The sequence below is a fragment of the Helobdella robusta genome, assembly GCF_000326865.2.
Source record: "Helobdella robusta unplaced genomic scaffold HELROscaffold_18, whole genome shotgun sequence".
NCBI lineage: Eukaryota > Metazoa > Annelida > Clitellata > Rhynchobdellida > Glossiphoniidae > Helobdella > Helobdella robusta.
The window spans coordinates 142,097-169,596 of NW_008703981.1; the positions used below are offsets into that span (position 1 = coordinate 142,097).

The 27,500-nt window shown below is 31.7% G+C and overlaps 4 protein-coding genes across 4 annotated transcripts; 1 reads left to right on the forward strand and 3 right to left on the reverse strand.

The window, feature by feature from the left end:
• Positions 1–4,732: 4,732 nt before the first annotated feature.
• HELRODRAFT_170398 (hypothetical protein) lies at positions 4,733–16,745 on the reverse strand (the record flags this gene model as incomplete). Its single annotated transcript, XM_009016229.1, has 10 exons — positions 4,733–4,824; positions 5,896–5,987; positions 6,113–6,275; positions 6,874–6,921; positions 7,164–7,511; positions 7,806–7,964; positions 8,178–8,360; positions 8,718–8,884; positions 10,718–10,888; positions 16,342–16,745. The coding sequence occupies 10 exons, from the start codon at positions 16,743–16,745 to the stop codon at positions 4,733–4,735; spliced, it is 1,827 nt and encodes a 608-aa protein (XP_009014477.1).
• Positions 16,746–20,765: 4,020 nt separating this feature from the next.
• HELRODRAFT_170399 (hypothetical protein) lies at positions 20,766–23,164 on the reverse strand (the record flags this gene model as incomplete). Its single annotated transcript, XM_009016230.1, has 8 exons — positions 20,766–20,850; positions 21,057–21,151; positions 21,329–21,472; positions 21,694–21,897; positions 22,216–22,329; positions 22,482–22,583; positions 22,882–22,949; positions 23,146–23,164. The coding sequence occupies 8 exons, from the start codon at positions 23,162–23,164 to the stop codon at positions 20,766–20,768; spliced, it is 831 nt and encodes a 276-aa protein (XP_009014478.1).
• A 208-nt stretch (positions 23,165–23,372) lies between these two features.
• HELRODRAFT_156718 (hypothetical protein) lies at positions 23,373–25,293 on the forward strand (the record flags this gene model as incomplete). The annotated part of the gene is made up of 7 exons (XM_009016231.1): positions 23,373–23,473; positions 23,631–23,712; positions 23,812–23,884; positions 24,104–24,270; positions 24,463–24,635; positions 24,941–25,007; positions 25,159–25,293. 7 exons carry the CDS (start codon positions 23,373–23,375, stop codon positions 25,291–25,293), a joined length of 798 nt encoding a protein of 265 aa, XP_009014479.1.
• A 295-nt stretch (positions 25,294–25,588) lies between these two features.
• Positions 25,589–27,152, reverse strand: HELRODRAFT_76698 (hypothetical protein; the record flags this gene model as incomplete). Its single annotated transcript, XM_009016232.1, has 6 exons — positions 25,589–25,696; positions 25,839–25,925; positions 26,098–26,227; positions 26,488–26,582; positions 26,739–26,936; positions 27,021–27,152. The coding sequence occupies 6 exons, from the start codon at positions 27,150–27,152 to the stop codon at positions 25,589–25,591; spliced, it is 750 nt and encodes a 249-aa protein (XP_009014480.1).
• Positions 27,153–27,500: the final 348 nt, after the last annotated feature.

Genomic DNA, 27,500 nt, shown 5'->3' on the forward strand with positions numbered 1-27,500 from the left:
ATATATATATATATATATATATATATATATATATATATATATATATATATATATATATATATTGCTTTGTAAAGAGTTCTATGTGTATTGTGTGTGCGTGTGCATGTGGGATTATATATTATGTGTGTGTGTGTGTGGGTGTGTGTGTGTTTATTTTTCTCACTTTTTTTTCTTGGAGTTTTTTTCGAATTAAGTTATACGTAGATGTGTTTTAATAGTTAACATTAAAATTAATGAATCAAAGCCTGCATCTAAATAAATAAGCTTTAAAGCTTATAATAACACATGCATACGTACACATACGCAAACACACACACACACACATATATATATTTTTACAATATTCTATAAATTCTACCGAATGTTTGGCGTTAATATGTTTGTAGTTCGCCAAACATTCGGTAGAATTTATAGAATATTGTAAAAATTATGGTCTATTACCAACATATATATATATATATATATATATATATATATATATATATATATATATATATATATATACACACACATAACGAATCTTAGTTGTATTGAGGTTTTGTTGTTATAATAAATTTAAATTAACTGTTTTATTTTTATTATTTTTCTAGTTTATATAATTAATTGATATTATTATTAATTGATAACAATAATAAATTTTTCTGAAACATTTAGAACAATTATTTATTAATTAATTAATTATATAATGAAAATATTTATAGTTAATTTATTTAGTATGCAGTAACGGCATGTAACCATTGAATTTTGATGGACTTTGATACAATTTTTTGCAGTCGATGAGATTCAAGTGTTATATGTGTGTGTGTTTGTGTGTGTGTGTTACACATAAACACACACTTACACACACTCATATGCATACAAACCTATACACACACACCATCTCAACTACATACACACACTTATACATTCGTTATTTCACTGACTTATTTAACTACGCTTACAAACGTACAGGTTTATATATAAACATAATTTTTATACCACTTATAATTACACACACACTCACACACACCACAAACACACACCACAAATACAAACACATACACTTATAAACAGTGGCTTAGTCAAAAATTTACCGAAAGGAGTATGAAAATTTGTTATGAAAACTGGAAATGTAGCTCCTTTATAGCTTGTCAAAGAATTTTTAATAAGTTTTTTGCTACTAAAATAGTTGTTTGGTGGAGGACTCGGGGTAGTCTAAATCTTTACAAATTTGCCCTTTACCCTAGCAAAATTTTCCTTTGTGGGGCTTTCAGTCTCCAAGCTTCCCCCTTTTTTTACGCCTCTGCTTATATACAGCCACACACACATCGACAGTTATGTGCACTCGCGCACATCACACATACACACACGTGCACATACACGATTTGTCGAATTTTTGTTGACTTCATTTATTTTTTGTGTAAATTATATTTTCAAGTAATTTGTGTGTAAAAGCCTATCAGAAACTTTCCTTAGTATAAAGACAAAAACATACACACACACACACACACACACATATCTATATATATATATATATATATATATATATATATATATATGTGTGTGTGTGTGTATGTATATATTTATTTATATATAATTTATGATGCTTCAAAAGTTATTCATATTTGTTGTAATGGTCAACAGAGTAACCTTATAAAAAAACTTTTCACATTTCGTTGATATGCCTTTTATAAACGTTTGTTTGTGTCATCTTTGTAACCATTTATTCATTTTATCCATTGAATTTTATTCATCTGAATTGTGTTTGCGTAGGTTTTTGAAGAAGCGTGCATTAACTGATGCTTATATTATATTTATTTCTTAGTTAATTTATTTGTCTATTTATTAGTTTGTTCATTCATTCGTTCGTTCACATATTCATTCATTCATTCGTCTATACGTTCAACCCATTCATTTTTTCATTACGAATTCATTTCTTCACTTGAATTATTTCATCAGCCATCAGTCTTCAAAATGAAATCATTCCAGCCACAAAAATTGGAAAAAACAATTAAAATAAGTCTCAACCATAGATATAAAAGATCGCTAGTTTTCTGTATCTATGGTCTCTACCGGCAAATGAACAAACATATCAACAACTTCTCAACCACATTACAACCAACCACCAAAAGATCAATCAGTTTATCGCTTGATTGGTTGATTCATTCATTCTAGAGATGCATCTAATCGGTATTGCCAGATAATTCTAATTCCAATGTTTTTCAAGTTATGACGGCCAAAATAAATTTTCGGCTAATCATAATCAATCATTGATGTAGAATCTAACAAAATGATGGTTTAAACGGAAGTTAAAGTTTTTTACCAGTCTGCTTTCAAAAATGACAGTTGCTGAATGTCAAATTTTGACCGAATATTCGGTGCGTCTCTAACCCATTAATTCATCCTTCATTCCATCATTTATTCGTGCTCTCATTCATTTACCTAACCATTCAGTCATTCATTCATTCATTTATCCATTCCTATATTTACTTTGCTATCCAATTATATTAATATCTGCACGTGTAAAACCACTTACACGCACGCGCACTTCCATGCTTCGCTTACATTCTTAAGTATTACACTAAAATGGAGTATTTTTTGCGTATATGTTTACACATTACACACACACACAAACACACTACACACACACAAACACACTACACACACACAAACACACTACACACACACAAACACACACTCACACATACATTTGCATATATTGTTTATTAATAAAACTATTTATTCATATATTCATATGTCTGCTATGTTTCCGTTTTGAAGCCAAATATCATCATAATGTGTGTGTGTGACTTTTTTCTTTTCGTTCGATATTCATTCCTTTTCAATACAAAAAAAACAACACACTCACTTCATCATACACATAACTAAAAATACACACACAGACAAACATTCACACGTACATAGACATATACACACATATACACACAGAGCAAACTTAGGTAGGTTTGGAACATTGATGTCCATTTTGTTGAAAAACTGAATTATTTGTTAAATTTAATTCAAGTTTGAATGATCAAGTAGATGTATGTGTGATAGGAGTTAGGTATGTTTACGTGTTTCGTGATGATAATGTCGATATGTGTATATGTGTGTGAGAGAGAGAGAGAGATAGATAGAGATAGATAGATAGAGAGAGAGAGAGAGGGAGAGAGAGAGAGAGAGAGAAAATGTGTGTCACAGTCATCCAATACAATAATTTGTATCATAATGATCATCGTCATCACTTTCATCATCATCTTCAACAATAGCCTCATTGTCACCATCACTATCACTTTCTTTACATCTAGCATCATCATTATCAATTTCATCATCATCTTGACCACCAGCATCATCATCATCATCATCGTTCTCACAAAACATTGACAATGTTGTTGGAGGAGTTGAGGCATTAATATATATAGAAAATAATCACACAATTGGAAACATATTTTATTCATAATTATTACTATTATTTATTTATTTATTATAATAAAGGTGCTAAATAAATAAATAGTTTTGATGTTTTAACGAAATATTATATTTAAACGTAGAAATTATATATATATATATAAATATATAAATATATAAATATATATATGCAATTAATGATGATATATATATATATAATTTCTATGTGAATATATATATATATATATTTATCTTCGATAATAAAAATTTTATTTTTGAACAAGAAATAAACGATGCAGTATTGTTAATACGTGGATAAGAATAAATAAATATAAATAAATACATGAATAAATAAATGAATAATTAAACAAAAATCGTTAATGAATTATATTAATTAATGAATGATAAATTAATGAATAGATATAAATAAATTAATTAACTAACTAATTAAATATTAATTTATTGAATAGCAAATAAACTGCAATGCAAGTATGTTATATTTATAAAAGGCGGGAAGAAATTTATTTGAGTTAACAAACGGTTAATTCAAGTTTATGATTAATGCTCTTGTGATGCTTTACACACACACACACACACGCTCACACACGCGCGCGCGCGCACACACACACGTGTATATATACATATATATATATCACAATTTTTTACTTAATATGTGTATATTTTAGCAAGCACTTATATTGAAGCTTTTTGTATATTGATAAAATGGCCGGATACATTGATAGATGGATGGACGGAAGAATTGATAGATAGATAGATGGATAGATAGATAGATGAATGGATAGATAGATAGATGGATGGATAGATAGATAGATAGATAGATAGATAGATAGATAGAAAGATAGAAAGATAGATAGATAGATAGATAGATAGATAGATAGATAGATAGATAGATAGATAGATAGATAGATAGATAGATAGATAGATAGATAGATAGATAGATAGATAGATAGATAGATAGATAGATAGACAGACAGACAAACATACAGACAGATAGATCAATGAAAAAAAGGACTAAGGATAATAAAATAATAATTATAATAAAAACTAATTATAATAATCCTCGTTTACAGTCTCAATCCGTTATGGGTCGGACAATTATAATAATAATAATAATACGAAAAATAATAGTCCCATATGTAATATTAGTATATGATATAACACTAAATAATAATACGTTATTGAATGACTAAAATTAAAATGATTAGAAATCATAGAAAAAAAAAATTGACTAAAGAATCGGCAAAAATTATAACCTTATCAATAAAAAATATGATATTTTATTGTTAAAAATCGAAAAAATGTTTCCAAATTAAAAATACTGATATCAATTATTATTGCCACTTGGTACTGGTGTAACGGTAAAGTGCCTGGCACTGATGTTGCGGTGACCGAATTCGATAGTAGACAGATCCCCACCTATCATATGCAATGCGTGTGATGCGTTGTTTCGAAGAGTGTATTGTAATACCAAAAAATTACCAAAAAAATTATCATCTAAAATGAATACAAATGGATTTCCATTGTGGTTTGTTAGGTTTATTACTAAATATTTAACGGTATGTATGTCTTTGTGCGTGCGTGTAACTGTACTTGCATAATGTGTATGACTGTGTGCGTGCGTGCGTGTATGTGCGTGCGTGTATGTGAGTGTCTGTTAGTCTGTTAGCAGTACCATACATTAATTATAAAATAAAAAAAACAACGAATAAAAAGAAGTAATACATAAGGCATTTGGAAAAACTAATAAATTATATATATATATATATATATATATATATATATATATATATATATATATATATATATTATGAACTATTTTAGTTATTTATATAAAATAAAATGTTTTAATCACATATTTTGACACAAAAAAAAATCAAAAAATTGATTCGTCCATGATTTTAGTTTCAAGTTTATCGTTGTCGTCGTCATCGCCGTTAAGTTAACAAAAATAATGGTAATAATAACAATGATAATAATAAATTATATAACAATAAAATAATGAATAATAATAATAATAATAATAAAAGCAGTTGTTTCAATTGTAACCTGACAATATACCAAACGACAAATCACGGTAAAAAAATTAATAACTCCGATAAAAAAAAACAAACAAACAAACGAACGAACGAACGAACGGAACGCCAAGTATCAAAAAGGTCAATGACCACATTAATATGATTGGCCAATTCTTCATCCTCCTCTTCATCATCATCATCATCCCTCTAGTCATCACCGCGTCATCACAGCAATCATGACGTTATTAAATTAAACATTTTTACGTAATCATTTAAATAGTTTGTCATGTCTTAAGATAGTTAGTTATCACGTTCAATTAATTAATCGCTATATGGTGTGCAATCTCTCTCTCTCTCTCTCTCTCTTTATATATATATATATATATACACACACATATATATATATATATATATATATATATATGGTGTTAATGGCGCGAATTTTCTTCTCAATCGATGCAGGCACATCCACCAGAGAATGTCGTCTGGCTGTTGATGATCTGCTCCTGAATGCTGTTTCTCCACGTGACCGGGATCTGCTTGAACTCACCCTCGACCACCAGTCTGTGGGGAGTAGGTTTGGGTGGTGGGTGTCATAGAGTAGTTGGGTTGGTAAGTTAGGTAAGTTAAGTCAGGGAAGGAATGGTTAGATAGGTGTTATCTATATTTTTTGTTATTTTATATCTTACGGGCTCAGATTTCTTCCTGGTTTATTCCATTTAGAGGAACGGCTGAACCCGGAAGATGCAAAATAAGATTTGGAAGTATCGAGGTCAGCCACCATGTCACCCCAGGTTGAGTAGGGATTCGATGAGAGAAGTTTGCGAAAATTTTGTTTACCCGTTTTATTTACTAACCAAGTAGATTGATTGCAAAGTGATGAATGAAAAAATTTTAAGATGAATTTAGTTAAATAAGTTTTAGGAAGAAAAATTATAATAAATATCTGTAAAAACTTGTCGTGGAATGATAATTTTAAATGGATTGATGAATGAACTTAAATATATCAATTATTATTGCCACTGGGTGGTGGTGTAACGGTTTTTTTTGAGATTCAAATTACTATTCCATTTACACTAAATCCCTTCAAATAATCGAATCTAACACAACATTAGCTAAACCAACCGACCAACCACATCAACCGACCAACCAATTAACCGACCAACCAACAAGAAAAACCAACTACCTCAACCAACCAACCAAACAATCGACCAATCAACCAGTAAACCAAGCAGCCAACCACCTATAAATCAACCAACCAGTCGACCAATCAACAAATCAACCAACCAACCAATCAACCAACCAACTAACTAACCAACCAGTCGAACAAACAACCAGCTAACCAACAAACCAGCCAACCTGATGGTGACTCTCCAAGGTTCTCTTGACAGGTTTCTCTCTCTGCCATTGTAAACGAATGTAGCCTCGGAGCCGAACATCTCCTGCCCACCCGTCCCCAGACGACTCACAATGGTCTCCACCCCTGCCACTTTGGCACCTGGAACAATATTGTAAATACTGGAAATGTCAGATGTCGGGTGGTGAGTGTTTTAGCATATGGACGTCTCTATCAAACTGTTGAGAATAAATATCCAAGTGTACTCATATTACCGAGAAGATGTTTAAAATTTAAAAAAAAATACAAGAAACAGGATATACATAAAAACTTTACGATAAAATCTGAAATCACTAAATGAAGAAAAAAAAATTAATGGAGAAACAAATTTTAAAGAGACCGACCAGAAAAATTGATCCAAGCGTTAATCTTATCCTCAAGTTGTTTCAAATCCTCATAGAGATTTTCCGTGCCTAGGTTATCCTGATCATCAGATCCCAGTCCGGAGATGAATGCCCTCTTCATGGGTCCCGGCGAAAAAAACTTGTAGTACATTTTCTTGCCTACCTCGACGGCGGCTTCACTGGCCACCAAATTCTGATTAGTGATGTTGGTTTTGTAGAAGACTAGTCTCAAAATTTGAAGATACTCCGTCCTTTGGTTGGAGATGCTCCCGTAAGCACTTCCGTGTTGGCAGTGGGTGCATTTGTCCCACAGAACCATTGATTGCATGTCGGCATCAGGCTGCGAAGCTGATTGGTGGGCGGGGTAGGGAAAGGTTAATGTGACTAACTAATTTTACGCACGTATATGTGAAGTTTTGTATCAAAATCAAAACATTTTGACCAAGCAGACTGAGTGAGAACGGATGAAAACGTTATTGAAGCTATCAAAACTAAAAATGTTTCGATGGTCAAAAGATGATATTTCATTTCAACACTATTTATAACCGAGTCGTTGTGCTTAACATCTAGTTTCCAATTAAAAAAAACTTATTTTCGATTCCTATTAGAATGTAGAGAAACAAGATGAACGAGCCGACCGACCTTTCTTGACCTTAACGAAGATGCTCTGCACGTTGATGAACTTGGAATGTGGATTGGCATACAAATATTTGGCTGCCTTCTTCCACAGATCGGAATAAGTTTCGTAGCCCTGGCTGTGTGGAGTGCGGTTGTCCATCTGAGGAATGAAATCTTTCACCCCTGTGACATAAATTTTATTTTTTACTTATTTTTATTGTCAGTAAATTAAAAATAGACCAAGTTAAGAAGATGTAAACATGTGGCGGTTTTAACCATCAAGCACATTGAGAAATGAGATTTCTAAATGAACAGATAGCATTATATAAGCATTACATGACAACAAAACAAACAAATGGCACGAAATAAAAACAATAAACACCTCCCCCCACCTACCAATCTCACAAGCCTTCATCCCATCGTCACTTTCTGACAACCTGTCGGCCAGCCTGCTGGTGTGGAAGATGCGGACGAACGACGTGAAGTCCCTGGATTTCTCGGGCTGCTCGTACCACACTGAGGTTTCCGCATCGTTCACGTCACTCAGCATGTCCAGCGTTTCCAAGCGCACCAACTTGCCTGAGATCGTATACATGAGATGGAGAGAATTAAATGGAAAATGGAATGTTAACGCAAATAAACCAATGAATATTTGAAATTAGGCAGTGTAATGCTTAAGATGTCTGGCAGTGTTGTTGCAGTGACTGGTTTCAAATGCAAGTGTGTGTGTAACGCATAAGATCACGCGTATTCATACGCTCCCCCGTGTGTGTGCTTTGCCGATACTTTTAAGAAATACTAAAATGAGAATTATACAAGAAAAATTATAAACAATTTTTTTAAATAATAATATTTATATTAATATTAAATAGAAAAAGTAATGAACAACTTGAAAATAGACACTAAGGTAGTTAAGAAAAACAAAGATGTCACTACCTGGGATAGCTTTCTTGTTGATGTCGGCATTTACTTTATTGAGGAGTGTGGTGAATGAGCTGTCGGCCTTTGCGTCAAACTGGTAGTTGATGTAGCCCAACTTGAACGGACCTAACTGAGTGGACGTCTTGTCATAGAACACCTCCTCAAACACAAAGTACCAAAGTCTGATTTGTAGGTGTGATCGTGCGTTTGAACGTGCGTGTGCGTGCACGCGTGTGTGTGTGTGCGCGCGCGCGTGTGTGTTAATAATGAACTGTTCGTTTTCATGAAAGAGAAAATAATGAAAAAATAGACGAAAGGATTTTGGAGCGAGAATGAAAGAGTGTATGAAATGAATGAATGAACGAGTAGATAGATAGACCGATGAATGTATAGATAGGTGAATGAAGAAATACAGAACAAATCTGACACACCAGTAAGGAAAAAATGTGGATAGAGATGAACGTAAAAATTCGATAACCGACAGGCGTGGGCTATCTCGTTTATATATCTATAGGGATATACTGGTATATGGATAGTTGGCTATTTAGAAAATAAAGAAAACTGGCAAATAAAAAAATAAATGGAAACAATGATGAGTTTCAGAAAGAAGTTTGAATAATTGAAATAATAGAAGGACAAATAAGCCATAACAACTACAATGAAACAAGAAACCAAATGCAATAAGCGCCAGCATAACGCATAACTAATATGAATTTGCAAGACAAGCTTGTTTTAATGTGTTTAAACAAGTTTGTACACTTGTGTACTAATGTGTTTAAACAAGTTCGTACACATACACACAAACATCCGACATACATACATACATACATACATACATACATACATACATACATACATACATACATACATACATACATACATACATACATACATACATACATACATACATACATACATACATACATACATACATACATACATACATACATACATACATACATACATACATACATACATACATACATACATACATACATACATACATACATACATACATACATACATACATACATACATACATACATACATACATACATACATACATACATACATACATACATACATACATACATACATACATACATACATACATACATACATACATACATACATACATACATACATACATACATACATACATACATACATACATACATACATACATACATACATACATACATACATACATACATACATACATACATACATACATACATACATACATACATACATACATACATACACACAAACATCTGATATACATACACACAAACATCTGATACAAACACACATCACGCATATATAAACTACACACATACATAAATATGTCAAACATATTTGCTTACATTAGTTTTGTGTAATCAATACAATTAATCTAGTTTAGTTAATACCATAATTCCATGGAAGAGTTAGAAAAAAAACAAAGATAAGTATTTTTTTAAACTTATTCACCAAATAATTTGTAGCTGCTCAATGTTACAAATGGCTGGTTTCCTATAAATGTATATTCTATGTATGTTTGTAGCCAAATGATTTAGACACACACATCACTCAGTCAATTATTTATTAATACATTCATTTACTTATTCGTTCATTCTTTCATTCCTTCGTTTAGTCATTCACTCATTCATCTAATTATTCAGTCAATCATTTAATCAGCATAAACAAAACCGACAAAAAAACTGAAATATTTTGGTTGGGACTATCCATCAATGGGGCAAAAAACGCTCGCACACACAAACACATAAACACACAGACAAATAAACACATATAAACACATTCATACAAAGAGAAAGATTAAGGAATTCTCATACAAAAACAAAAAATTATACATACACAATTACACATAGACAAAAAAACCTACACAAACATGCAAACATAAACAAACAATCACACTTACACAAAAACGTACACGCACGCACACACACACACAAAGAATGACAGACAGACACACACACAAACAGAAAGAGACACGACTCCCTAACAAATCCAACCTCAGTCCCCTGACGAATTTGGTCTTCCTATCAGAGCCCATACTCTTGACCATGACCCCGGCGTCTGAATAGACGGGCTTGTCGATGGTCGACCAGGTGACCGTTTCACATGAAAATATCAGAGCGTGTGGGTTCTCTATTGACCAGCTGTTTGCTTTCTCCATCAAGGCACTGAAAGAGGAAACAGATTTGGTGTTTTTGGTTACAGGATTTTAGATAGATAGATGTTGTGTATAGATAGATAGATGTTGTATATATGTGTTGTCCTGTGATTGTGAGTAACTTATTAATGATGATGAAATCATGTCCGATGTGGTGTTTTTGGTTACAGGATTTTAGATAGATAAATGTATGTGTTGTGTTGTGAGTAACCTATTAGTGACGATGAAATGATGTTAAATGTTATGATTGGTTGTATGAGTTATTGTTTTTATTATCATCATCATCATTACCATCTTCATCATCGTCATCATAATCATGAAATATAGCATCATAGTCATCGTCATCATAGTAATTTCAATCTCTGTTGTTATTACTATTCATCATCATTATCAGCATGCTCTCTCATCATCGTTCTTCATCATCATCACCATCACCGTCATCATTATCACCATCAACATCGTCGGCATCATCATCATCATCATGGTTTCTTTTTAGGAATGTCAGTTGAACTGGCACATACACTCAATCAATCATTATATTCAATGATATATCACTTCAATCATCACCTTCATCATTATCACTACCAATGATATCATCATCATCATCATAATCATCATCATGGCTATCTCATGGACATCATCATCATCCCCAACGTCATCAACATCTTCATCATCATTAAAATTATAATAATACTTCGTAGTCATCATCATCATCTTCCTACCATCGTCATCATCATCACCGGCACATTCATCCAGAGCCTAGTACATAGCATAAAATAAATGAAAGAATGCAATGAATGAATGATAGATGGATGAATGAATGATAGATGGATGATACATGGTTATATTATCATTTTAACTTAATGATATATGGTTATATCATCATTTTAACGTAATGATACATGGTTATATCATCATTTTAACGTAATGATACATGGTTATATCATCATTTTAACGTAATGATACATGGTTATATCATCATTTTAACTAATGATACATGGTTATATCATCCTTTTAACGTAATGACGCCGCATTATTATTACGATGTCTCAAAAACGTAATTGTAGTAGACATCATTCAATGCAACCGAGCAACTAGTAAACAAGCAACAAAACACTAAAAACGATAACAATAATACGACACAACACAACGACAACAACAACAAACGAACATCAACGAAATAAAGAGACAGCAGAGACAAAAACAACAAACACTACAACAACAACAACAACAACAAAACAGTAACAGCAACAACAAACACTACAACAACAACACAACAACAACAACACAACAACAACAACACTACAACATATCTGCAAGTTCAAGTAACAGAATGATTTATATTTAAGCTAGATATACATTTCATTACGTTTACATTATACACCGCCATCATCATCATCACTACAAGATCATAATCACATTTTCAACCACCATTATCATCATTCATATCATCATCATAATCATCTTCACAGAATCATCATCATCATCTCTGATCATTCTTCTTATCGTTAATTTTATTTAACAACCAAATATTTATTATCATTTTAAATACCATCTGAATCACCAGTATCATCAGCTCAGCAACATTAGCATCCTTAAATTGTATTGTGTTGTTACTTTCTCCGGTTCTGACAGAGTTCGATTTACAGAGAAGAAAAATCTTCAAAGGAAGAACTAGCAGCACGTAACTTGCTACGCCATCCAGTTCTGTCTCTGGCCTCAACCAATCATTCGAACGAATTTCAAAACTTTTCAGATAGTCTTTGATACATCTTTGTAGAGTTTTTTTGGTCAGCCAGTGTTTCCTAGTGGCCGAATGCGTAACTCCGACATGCGAATCACGTATCCTGTCCGTCCCAATTGAGATTTTGTGACTGAAACTTCAAACAAGCCTTGTTTCATTCAAACCTCGTGATGGTAGTCACTCAGAAAATTAGTAGTGAACAAACCCCCTCACTACCTGACAACTAGGCTGATGCTACTATTTCTACTACTGCCACTACTATTACTACTACTACTACTACTATAACTACTACTACTACTGCTGCTGCTGCTAATACTACTACTACAACTACTATTACCCCTACTACTACTACGACTACTATAATAATAATAATAATAATAATAATAATATAAATAATAATGAAGAAATTATTTTTCAAAAGTGTGTGCACTTAAAGATGATAATTTTTTTTCTACCACTAATTGAATCATCATGGATTTGAAAAAAAAGACTTTCAACTAAAACAAATTAAAGTTATCATCATCACCATCATCATCGTCACCATCATCATCGTCACCATCATCATCGTCACCATCATCATCGTCACCATCATCATCATGGCTTTAATCATATATACATAACAGTAATAGTCATCAATTATAGCATAATTATCATCATCTTCATCGTCGTCATCATCTCGCCGTCATCATCACGCGTTTAAATTACAAACACATATTTACATGATGAAAATGATAAACACTGGCTATGTTTACAAAATAATTGAAATAGCTAACTCTCTAAAGTAACTAAATAATGTGTACTGTATTTTGTTGTTTATTGAGACACAAACATGCACACAAACATATAAAGGCAAGACAACACATACAGAGACAGACAAACAAATACTAACATACATGCATTTAAACGGACACACATATACACTCACACATCCATACAAACATGCACACACATACAAACATGCACACACACACACACACACACACACACACACACACTCATATACGCAAAACAGAGAGAACTGTTTTTAATTTTGTTTTTTATTTTTGATATTTTGTCATCTCAATTTTTGTTGCTCTATTTTCGGTGTTGTTGTTGTTGCTGATAGTGCTGTTGTTGTTCTTGTTGTTAGTGTTGTTTATGACTTTTAACTAAAAAGACACACGCATATGTAAATGCAAACACATGTGCAAGGTGGAACGTAAGATCAACAAAACAACACCGGCAAGTTGTATCAATTAGAAAAGATATCATCATGTCAGCAGTTCACTTCTAAATTCTAATTCTAACTAGCGACGGTTCATATTTTTGTTATTGTTGTTGTTGTTATTTTGCTGTTGTTATTTTGTTGCTGTCGTTGATGTTAAATTGTTGACGTCATTATACAAATATACAAATTTAAAAAAAATTAAATAACTGAAGAGACAAACGAACAAAAGGACGGATGAACCAATAAACGAACGAATCAATAAACGAACCAACGAACTACGAACCACGAATGAACAAACCAACAAACAAATAAATACACACATAAAATGATCTACAAAACACAAGTGATGTTAAGAGGAGGAGACTTCAATTTCTACTTGCTTACTTAGTCAAACCAGAACCTAAGCCAACTAACATTCAGCCATTACAAATAAAAAAAATTATGCAATGAGAAATATAAGAAGACCTAATTCTCTAATTATCTCTCTCCCTCCTCTCTCTCTCTCTCTCTCTCTCTCTCTCTCTCTCTCTCTCTCATCTATGATCATCCAACCAATATCTAACATCCATGCAAATTGCAAATTCTCACGGTGTGTGTGTGTTTCTGTGTATATGTGAGTATATGTATGTGTGCGCGTGTGTATATGAGTATATGTATGTGTGCGTGTATGTAATTATGTGTGCATGTACGGGTGCAGTAGTTGCTAGTAGTGCAGGTAGGTATGTTTTGTCGTACCTTTAAAAAGAACTGATGATAAAAAAACGAATAAATGAATGAATGAATGAACGAACGAACGAACGAACGAACGAATGAATGAATGAATGAATGAATGAATGAATGAATGAATGAATGAATGAGATGAAAGCATACTTCAACAGAGGGCACTTTATATTATCATCCAGCCACTTTAAAATAGGTTTTTACCATAATATAATAGTAATGATAATAATAATAATAAAAATAATAATAACTACACCGACTATAAATATTTATATTATTTATTTATTAATTGAAACATTGAGATCATTACAACACCACCAACAACAGCAGCAGAAAAAGCAATGCTGCCCTAACTAGAATTACAAAACTAACTAGATAGTTAAGCAATTAAAATGAGGTAATTAAACAATTATAAAAATTAAAAAATTCATGAGATCACAGCTAATTATGCTCAATTATTTGACTAACAATAATAATAATAATAAGAAGAAAAATAAGAAAAACAATTAGAATAATTTCAACATATCTACAATAAAACACAACACAATACAGCATAATAACAATATTCATTACATAATAATAATAATAATAATAATAATAATAACAACAACAACAACAATAATAATAATAACAACAACAATAATAATAATAAAAACAACGTTAATAACAATAACATCAAATTTATTAAGATACAGATTAGTAATAGCAAAAACCAAAATGATCAATAAAATTGACATGTTCTTTAAGACATGGAACCACATACTAATTCTAAAATAAATCTCACATATATGCAATGAATACATAAACATACATACAAACATACTCATATATACAAATATGCACACATATACATACATATAAGCATACATAAATCCACATATCTACATACAAACACACACACCCATTAATATATATATATATAGTGACAAGATTGAAATAAGCACAAATTAACACACACCATATAACATAATATACAATTTAACTATAAAATGCAACATAAGATGAATATAAATAAATCAACACACATATATGCACCATACTAAAAAAATTAAACTAAGTTAAAATAGTGTGGTAGTAGTAGCAGCTTTAGTAGCAGCAGCAGTAGTAGCAGTAACAGCTATAGTAGCCGCTGCAACAGCTGTAGTAGCAACAGAAGCTGTAGTAGCAGTTGTAATAAAGATAGTATAAGCAGTAGTAGTAGTAGTAACAGTAGTAGTTGTAATACTTAGACTAAAATTTATAACCCTTGTAGTCTTGAAATAACACATCATCATGCGCGCGTGCACACACACACACACACACACACAAACAGACAAACGCACGCGCGCAAACACACATACAAACAGACAGAGAGACACATACTTACTCAAACACCCATGCATACAAGCTTACACACATGCACACACATATAGAAACAAACACGTAGATACACACACATCACACACCACATGATAACATTAGAGATTCATTCAACTTGCTTGTGGAGATGCAGAATCAAGTTGAATGACTAATATTGTATGTATTCATAACCTACTTATCAACAAACATTTATGTACACTCCATCACATACAATGCACACGCACATTCACACATTTACATGCATATACATACAGATACATACAATCTCACCAATCTACCTTTTCATAAACACATTCATTTAAACATAGGAATTCTTAATACCAGATTTAAACATACATACTTATAAACAAAATAACAAAAATTAATGAAAAAAAATGGACAAATCGAAACAAAAAAACAAAATAGAAGTTTGTTTTGAAAAAAAAATCTGAACCTGAATTTCTCATAATCTTCATCTTTCTTGGACCTAATAACACCAGGCATGAAATCCACATGTCTCAACTTCCAGCCACTTCCACTGCTGTTGTTGTTGTTGCCGATGCTGTTGTTGCTGTTGTTAGATGTCGCTGTTGTTGGAGTGGTGATGTTGTTGTTGTTGTTGCTGCTGAACATCGAGTTGACGTTGTTGCTAACGAAATAAGGGTTGTTGTCCAACAAATGTTGATGAAACGAAGACGGCAGCTGCTGATGGTGCTCTGTTGTGGCGTGGCTGTTCTCAACATTGTTGTTGTTGTTGCTGTGGAAAATTTGATTCGATCCAGGAAATACCGGGACACCGATTAACTTTTTGTCAAAACCTTGCGAGGTCCTTTGGTTGAATCGAGAGTTGTGGGTCATCGTGTGTGTGTGTGTGTGTGTGCGTGTGTGTGTCTATTGATGTGTGTATGTGTGTGTGTGTCTAGTGGTGCGTGCGTCTGTCGCTAGGCAACTGTAGAGTCTTCAAACAAGTTATGTGACTGTATGGATGGATGCTGCAAATCTGCCAAATGTTAGTCCTGTTAAATTGCATGGTATTTATGATAATAAATTTTAGTTGTTAGCTTGTTTGTTGTTGTTGATTGTTTTTGGTGTTGTGGCTGATAATTTCCTTGAAATTATTTTGAAAATCAAATAGTTAGACACAGGGATAACATGGTAACGTCAAACAATGGCACCATTAACTTGCATGTGAAAGTTGACTAACCTGCAAATGTATCAGCCTGAGTTTTCATAACCAACAAAAAATTTTAATTAATTAATTAATTATGTGAGTCAACAAATGAACATAAAGTCATAAAATTCAGAAATATGAATTAACTTTGAACAAATGAATACACATATTATATACACATTATTTATACAACACATATAAAGGTGCTATATACAATCATACAAACATAATTATACACACACACACACAAATATATATATATATATATGCACATAATTATATATATATATATATATATAATATACATATGTATGTTTTTATCATGATGATCATTGGGAACAAAGTTCAATAAAAACTTGATGTAATAAATGATACAATGTTATGCTACATTCCCAGCACAATACTTGTATGTAAGGTATAATCAAGTTTAAAATAATGTCTTCTGATATAATGTAACACGTTATTTAATGTAATGTTACATACTGTTATGAGAGGTTGACTTAATATGAAAAGGTAGTGTAATATGGTGTGATGTACAGTAGCTTGCTACAAACACTCACACCCACCCACACACACACACACACACACACACACACACACACACACACACACACATATATATATATATATATATATATATAATCATAAATATATATATGGTAGAATAATGTAACCTAATGTACATAACAACTCAACATAATACAAATTTAATATAATAAAATGATAATCTATAATGTAAATGTAATGAAAATTAATGTAATTTAATTAAGTAGTAGTAAGATAATGATGTGAATTGCATTACAATGATGAAAAGACAATTTCTACTTGTACTTGTACTTTTGCAACACTTCAATAGTCAATGGCTTTATAACTTTAAAATTAATGCAAATATTTATTATTGTCTATACCTCTATTGTCTATTCTGTCTATATAATATACAAATTATTATTTTCACACACACACACACAAACACATACAAACACATACTTGCTGTTTGCGTTTGACATTTTTTTCTTTATTTTATGATTTTATGATCTTAGTCTTAGTTACTTACTATTACATTAGTATTAGTAAATTAGTTGAAATGTATTATTTGTTTTCTTTTAATTCAAAATTAAATTATTAATAAAATAATTCTTTTCTTTTTCAGTTAATTTTAAATATTTAATAAAGCTAAACTAAACAAACTTTGAAATAAATAATAAAAATTGAAAAATTAAGCAAACATCAAAAACAAACACAAACACACAAAGAGACTCATACATACATACAGCTTACATTATACTTTACAACAGCATAACACCATAACCAGAAAAAATCCAAAGCGACCAAATTTTCATAAAACAATTGACATTTAATTTTATTTTAAAAAATAAAAAACACTTAAAATTTCAAAAGTTCATTCAAAAAGCGCACCCACCTCTCACACAAAATCTCTCAGGAACGGCAAAATTACAATTTAGAAATGCAAAAATTTAAATTTAACTAAATTACTTAATCAAAAGTAAACCTAGAATAAATAAACAACTTGGTGGGCTGGTTCAAATTACAAAGGATTAACCACATCGATAGAATTCACATATCGAAAGGCTTCGATATTTATACTGAGATCACCATGATCACCAATTTATGGGCATAATACACATGTATACCTGTATATAAATGTATGTGTAATACATACATACATACATACATATATAACTGATGCATATGTGTGCACGCTCTTAAATGTATGAATGGATTGGATACATATACATTGCATCTTGGATATGTATGGATCATAGGTATACTTAGAATATATAATATGATGTTTGCAGAAATGTTTGTGCACATAATATATATATATATATATATATATATATATAATCGAAAAAACGAACTACAAACATATAAATCGAAAAAACGAACTACAAACATATTAACGCCAAACATTCGGTAGAATTTATAGAATATTGTAAAAATTATGGTCTATTACCAACATATATATATATATATATGTGTGTGTGTGTGTGTGTATGTGTGTGTGTACGTGTGGTGTGTGATACGTTCACGAACTAGCCAAAAACATATGGATGACAAATATTATAGCAAATACGTGTTACGTCATCGTACATTCTTTTCTCTGCTGTCCATGTGTTATTTTAAGTATAGTATACATATATGTGGTTGTATAATAATATATTATAACAATGTAGGTATCATGATTTATATTCGATTATTCATAAGTACGAGTTTTTGCAATTAAATAATACGTACGTATGTTGCATATGTGGGTAAATCATATCGATTGACGAGATTTAGTTATTTCACGCTACAGGAAGCTTGTTACCGAAGCTTACCTCAGTTACGAACGAAATATTTAATCAATTATTTTATTCGAACCAATTTTACACACCTGTAATGCAAACACCTAAGCTTATCTAATTCTACACTCAGCAGCTTATCAGAACTCAAAAATTTTGAGAGGGTCATATGTAGTACACACGTGTACTATTATGCGAACAGTTGTTTATGGTATTTAATTTAGTATTTGAAGATATCGTAAACTCTAATGCAAATGTACCTTAAGCCAGTGTCGGAGATTTTTGTCAAAATGCGCCGAGAGGCTGGAGTTGGATATTCTTCATCCGACTCCATGTTATGAATTCAAATTTTTTATTTTTAGTTTGAAAATATTTTTTAAAGATCATGATTTTTAATTTTAATAATAGAAAAAAAATTATATTGACCATAACTGATTTCAATAGTTTTTTAAAGGAATTTTTATTTAGCATTGATATTACTCAAGCAAAACTACGATGAAGGTAGTCTTGGGAGTCGGAAATTTGTACACTGATTCGGTAGTTTTTGAGGGACCGGAATCGGATATATTTCAACCGACTCCGCACTCTTTATAAGAAATATTTATCTCTCTCTCTCTCTCTCTCTCTCACACACACACACACAGACACCCACGACGAAACATGGCACATCCCATCATCACTCATCTAAGATAACATCAGTAGCTAAATAATATTAATAATAATAGTAATATTAATAATAATATAAATTGTAAAACAACAACAATACACGTTTAGACGACATTTTCCCCGAGATCGGGGGTTGCCGTTTGGCTACCTATGATGAAACCGAAATACCCCTCGACGCCATCCACATCTGTCACTCGCCTCAGTATCATGCAACCCCGCTTTCACCCTGTCCTTCTCCACCTGCTCTCTCCATCCCAATCGCGGACGACCCCTTTCTACCACTCCTTCAACCTCAAACTCCAACGCTCGCCTAATCCCGACCCTTTCATCCCTTCTCAACACATGTCCATACCACCGCAATCTCGATCTCTTTATCAATGTCACAATGTCCTCATTCAGTCCCATCATTGACATCAGCTCTGTACTACTCCTCCCATCCTTCACTTTAACCCCACACATCATCCTCACCATAGCTCTTTCAGCCCTCTGCAGTACACTTTCCTCCTCTCTCCTCAACACCCAAGTTTCACCACCATATACCATCGCTGCTCTCACACATGCTTTATATACCCTCCCTTTCATCCCTTTAATATAAATTTTAAAAATAACTAATAATAAAACGAAAACGAATACAAAATAACTATACCAATAATAAAAACAATAATAATATAAATTGTAACAATAGCAAATGATAACAACATAAACAAAAAATCTAGCGCAAATAATAACAAAAAGTTTCTAAATAGAGTCCGTTGCTTTGAAGTGTTCATCGTCAATGGTGGAATATATGTGGCCCTCGGAACTCAGAAAATCAAGTGCCTCCCTGTTGGAATGTCGCGTGTTTGCAAGTGTGTTGAAATTTTTAAATGAAATTTGTGCCTGCACAATCAAATGATATCAAGCAATGACACTAACTGAAAAAATACGATCAATATTTAAATGAATGAATGAAAAACATTTCTCCTATCAGGTAAAAAGGTACTTATTTCAAGAATGTAAAATAAACTAATGAACAGAAATCAGTCTAACGTGATAGCCTTCCTAGGCAGTCCTTTCAACTGATTTGACAGAGTGGTCGTTGTAATGCCGTGATCCTCAACGCTTGTTCTTATCAAGTTCAAAACCTTTGCGAGAAAATCAGAAATTATTCACCCAACATTCAGAATAGTTTATAGAAAATTCAACACAACTATTTAATTTCACCAATCCAACCTTGATGATTTTAAGAAGTAAGATAATAAGAAATGAAAAAACAACATAAGAACAGTATCAATTAGATAAGTAAATATAGCACCAAAAACCTGCATCTGCACTGGAGTCAGACCCATGTCCCCAGCATCAACAGTTGCTGCTGCATTCATGCCACCATCCACTCGAGGTCTCATTCCTGGCTGCTGTCCAGGGTTTGTAGTACGGTTCTGAAAATGATGAGCATTTTTTAATCGCTATGTTTATTTGTAGGTGTTTGTGTGTGTGTGAGAGAGAGAGAGATAAAGAGAGAGAGACTGGCGTGACAGTTTACTTTTGCATTACCCTGTCAAATTTAATTCTGCTTTTTATAAAATTTAACTTTTATAAAACAGAAAAATTAATAAACATAAAACTGGAAGAACATAAGAAATAAATGAATAAATGAATGAATATCCCAACCCATCATCCAACTAACCATCAGGTGCAGCTCTTTAGAATGATAGAGATGGGCATAGGTGCACTCGAGAATGTGGTGCGTCAGTTCCTCCATATCATCCACCTGACAAATCCTGAAGGCAGTGATGTTTCTGTTACCGCCGAAACTTCGAAGATGACCCCAGGCGTGGATGTATGTGTTCTCCCGAAATAACGGAACTTTATCCGATTCTAACATATCGGGCTGGGTGGAGTTCAACATCATCAGTATCGTTAGTATCATCTTTGTCATTATTATAATAATTATCTATATCCTCCTTATCATAAGCATCTGCATCATCATTGTCATTATCATTAGTATCTATATCATCATTGCCATCATCATTGCTGAATTCTCATTCTGAGGTCTACATTGCTATCATTAAAAATAAAAACTAGAAATTGTTAATACCCTAAGTCTAGCCTCATTATCATCATCTTAACATCGTCCTCAACCTAACATCCACTTATCATCATGCTGACTAAATTCACTATCATTATCACCATTATCATCGTAACTAACATCATTATCAGCAAAGACTCTGACTTCCATGATGGGACCTGTCATATCATCAACCCGATAGACCTGATTGGTCGTCGTTTCTTGGGCTGATAACACTAGTGCAACAACTGACACCTGGTGTTTGATTTTACCAATTAACTTTTTTATAATTGTTATATACATCTATTTTAAAACATTTATATTAAAAAAAACAACAAATCATAACAACAAAATAAATAGTAATATTATTATTAAGAATAATAATAATGAAGATCGGCCAATCAAACTTGATTCAATTCAACACCATCCGATATAAACTTGTCCTCGACATGTTCAGCCTTCATCAACCTGGCCAGTGTGCATGGCATTATGTGCTGCACCCGAGTTTTCTGTGGAGATATTTTGAAAAATATGGAAATGTTTAAATGAAAAAAATTGATAAAGATTGATTTTTTATTTTATATAAAATTGAGAATAGTTAGATAAATATATTTAACTTTAGTTATTTAGAATGAATTGAATTTTGTGGACCAAAATTAAAAATGTAGTTTACAATTGAAATTTAATTAAATCATGAACTTTCTTCACTAGAGCGGAATTCAGAAAACTGCAAGACAGCAGCATCTATCAGTGATTCTGCCTTTACCTATAATCAACCTATTACTAATCAATGAAATGAAAAAATACCTTCTTGTCTTGGGTGTCACTCTGAGAACTGAGATATCCACCTCCCTGATCGAAACCGCCATCGTAATCTGAATTATGAATAATTATGCTGAGTATTTTTAAATTTTTATTTAAAGGGTTTTTAAAAAGGCATTCAGCCATTCATTGATGAAAATTGAAAATTCAAATGTGTTTCATTTTCGCCGTTTCCGTTGTGCGCCGAACTTAACGCGAACTAAAACTACTAAAGAGAAAACAAATTTTTAGAACGGAACATCCCAATACCTCCAGCATTGTTCCACATTTCCGATAGTTCGAATGCCGAATTAGCGGGCTCCCGAAAATCTATTAACGTAACGCGCGGAATTTTTTAATTGCGAGTCTCAGTTTACTTTTAAATTACCATAAACGTTTTACTTTAACAAATTATCTGTATCCTTAGAAACCGTTGTCATGGTTACAGATTGTACAGATTACATACGTTTAGTAAGCTGGGGAAATAATAAATTAAAATGAATTGCTCCGATAAGTTGACGTTCAATTTTCATTTCCTACCCAACAAAACATTTGAATCTCTTGAAAATAAAGATGCCAAAACAACTCTGCTTAAATGGTTTGAATAGGATTTATTTGATTATTTTAGTAAAGTTTAACTTTAATTTTTTAATAAAATAATAATTATGATTTGAATTTTTAATATAAAAATAATGATATTATTATTATTTACTAAAAATTTTTATTGATATGTGCTAATCTAAATTTGTTAAAAGGTCCATGAAGGATCGCATTAGAATTCAGGCATTCTCTTTCGATCAAGTTTATCAATGTTACAGTAAACAGCAATTTCTTGAAGTAAGGGTTGAGCTCAGTCACTTCAAATTATTCAATTACAATTATATACTTTATAAACTATTAATCCAGTTTTGAATGACAGAGTTTATATTTTTTAAGGATTTTTTCAAAGATCCTGAAGTTTTTTGTAATTTGCAGACGTTATCTTCTAATGGAAAATGGGTATTGTTAGGTCACTTAGCCTACATTAACATTTGTGTTGTATTAAATTTTAATTTGCGTTGAATTAAATTGATTTCTATATTTCTATTTATATTATAATAAATTGGTCTGATTTCAAATAAATTGAAAATAAAATTGAGATTTAATTTTTTTGTATAATAGTTAACGCGACAGCAGAAACGCTAAAATCACAAAACAATTGATTAGTTAATCAAATAAAACGTTACAGGCCAACAGATAGGTTCGGTATCAATAGAAGATGTTTCAACGACAAAGACTTCCATGACATTTTTTGACAGGCTGCAAAATGACGAAGTTGTCAGAAAATCAGGCAACATAATAAGATGCTTTGAGGAGTATTATGATGACATGATAATTGATGATGAACTAAGAAAGGTTGGTTTGAGATCTCAACAATTATCGAAATGTTACTAAAATATGCCTTAAAATAATCTAGTTACTGTATGAAACGCAATTGACGGTTTTCATTAAATCTGCAAATCTTATTAGATAAAACGTTTTAATATCCGATAGCATCTAAAATAATTGAGTATCATAATACTCGATATAATCATTTATATCAATCAGATGTTGTTGGTAGAGGACTCAGACAATTACGATCTTTACAGCAAAGAAGATAGAAAAGAATTTTTATTCCATATTTTTAAACATTTCTGTCTCGGCGGATCACTCTGCCAGTTTGAAGACGAGATGCAACCTTATCTCAACATGACTAGATCTCTTTATAAGGATCTCATCAGGTTAAAAATAAGTTAGACCTTTTCATTGAGATTATGAGATACCTCAGATATATCGACGATGCTTTGGATAGAGACGACTCTCCTCCATAGTAGTGACCAGGTTCTCAATCAAACATTCTATCCTATCTGACACGCGTAAAATAACTTCATTCACAGGCATTTACGTGCGTCACACGCGTCCTACTTGATATCCCCGAAAAAAACTCTAAGCGAAAGGGGAAAAACATAATCGGCCATCACAAATTCGATAATGTTGTGAAGAAATGATTTTACAATCATTGATTAATTAACTAATATTTCTACAGTGTTCAAAAGGACCCAAAAACGGGACAGATAGTTGTGGCGTCATTTGTGTACAAAATTGTAGCCAAGGTGAGACAATTTATTTTGTGAACTATAAAATAAACTATTCAAACCGTTCTTGACCAATAAATAAAACATTAACTTAACATATTTTTCAAACATACAAGTTAAAACAAATATTTCGCAAAACTTTGACAAGTTCTTACAAATTATAAATTAGGATAAACATGGAAGCACAATATTCCCATCCCGAGAGAACAACATGCAAGACTTCGCGTACGTTTGCATCGACCCACTGAAGAAACACGTATATGTTTTAACCCATGTCTTCGGGGTCACTTTACCAGAAATTTGAACAGTAGCGTAATTCGTTTCAATTTGGTTTAATCTTTTCAAGTTAATTTTTTTATTTTGTAAACGAAAGAACGAATGAAAAACGAAATATTCAATAAAAAGCCTGATTTTATTTCAGATAAACAAACCAGTTGTTATTAATGAAATAATTAAGAAACCTAAACCATATTAAAATTACTCTTCTGCTCCTAATATTTCGGCAAGCAAGACCCACAAACAATAAACAAGTGCGCCATCCAGCCAGTCGATACAATAAGCACAGAGAACAACAATAAAAACATGAAAGATTTTCAAATTTAGTTATCAGAACACGTTGGCTTGATAAGAATATCACATATTTGGACATGAGGAGGTTGAGTAAGAGCATATATGACAGCATCGGCTATGTTGTTTGCTTGCAGTGGCTCCTAGGAAAAAAATTTTTCAAACAAAATAATTTTTAATTGGAGAATAGTTTAATGTTATTTGTTGTAGTCATTTTTTTGAATTTTGAGTTATTATTATCGTTGACGGGAATGTGTATATGTGAAAAAGTTTTCTACAAACAGGGTTAGCCTTGAAAATTTGTTCTGCCACTTTGCTTCCTAGGCCTCTCACGAAAAATTCCGTTTCTGTTACAGCAGGAGAGATTTGCTGTTAGAAGATAAAAAAATAATTTTTTGCAATTCTGTTAATTATAATAATAAAAACATTTATTTCGATCAACCTAGAATTTGTTTTACTTAAATCATAACGTTATGGATCAAAAAATAAAAACGAAATACAGAAAATATGAAACATAGTTGCATTAGAGACGAATCCTCACAGTAACTCTGATGTTGGATTTCATAGCTCTCAGCTCGTTGTGCACACCTTCCGTCAGAGCCTTGACCATTTGTTTGGTAGCCATGTAGAAGTGGTTGTTCGGTGATTTCAACATCCTGTGACCTGCCATGCTGATACCAAAAAATTTAATTACATATGAAAAAATATAGATTTATAGAAATTAAAATATGGATGGCTAAATTAAATTAGACATTTTAATATTATTATGTAGTGTGCCAGTGATTTCAACATTCTTAGACCTGCCATGCTGAAGCCAAAAAATTTAATTACATATGAAAAAATATAAATTTATAGAAATTAAAATATGGATGGCAAAATTAAATTAGACATTTTAATATTATTATGTAGTGTGCCAGTGTGATGAAGAAACCTGCAAATGTTAATAATGAAACCATCATCAATTTTTCTTTTCTTCATCTGCTTTATACTTTCTCTTGTACAAATGCACAATGCTAACACATTCACCTGGTGGAAAAATGGATAAATGTGAAAAACTTAATTGAACATGAAATCAGTTCATGAACTTATAAGTAAATTATAAAGTCAGATCAATGACATTGAGTAACCATAAGACAAAAATCTATTAGATAATGAAAAATTATTCAAAACATGATTACAAACATCCAAGATGTCCTTCCAGTTTTCAGTTTTTGAACTTAGGAGTGGTGCACTGTGAGTAAGGCCAGCATTGTTGATGCATATGTCAACACCTCCATGATCTTTTGAGATCCTCTCAAACATGGCCAATATTTCTTCTTCACTTGTCAAATCACATTTTATTGGAGTGATCTGATTGGGATGTCCTAATTGTTCTAATTCCTAAAAAAATTGAATAAAGTAAAATAATTATAACAAAAAAAAATGATTTATAGATTGAATCACCAAAAAATTAATTAACCTAACTTGTAATTTTTCATAGTTTCTAGCACACGCAATAACTTTTACTCCACATGAAGCAAGTTTGGATGCAACTGCCCATCCAATGCCAGATGAAGCTCCCGTTACCAAGGCTACCCTGTCATGCCATTTTTCCATTTCTTGAAAAAAAACACATGATAATGAAATAAGTATACCAATTATACATAGATAGTTTAAGACTTAAGTAGTTAGCATAGCTAGTATAGATACTTACTATCTATCTATACCATATATATTTTAGTTATACATATATAATAATTATATAATAAATAATATTATAATATGCTACCAATAGATAGACCAATGTCCAATATCAATGATATCTAAGATAAGAGTATCATAGCTAAAATTTTAATAACAACACTTATTTTTTAGTTAAATTAATAAAATTTATTAAATAAAATAAAACAAAATAAAAAACTTGAAAGCTTATTACTTAAATTCAATGTTCTTTTATTTAATTAA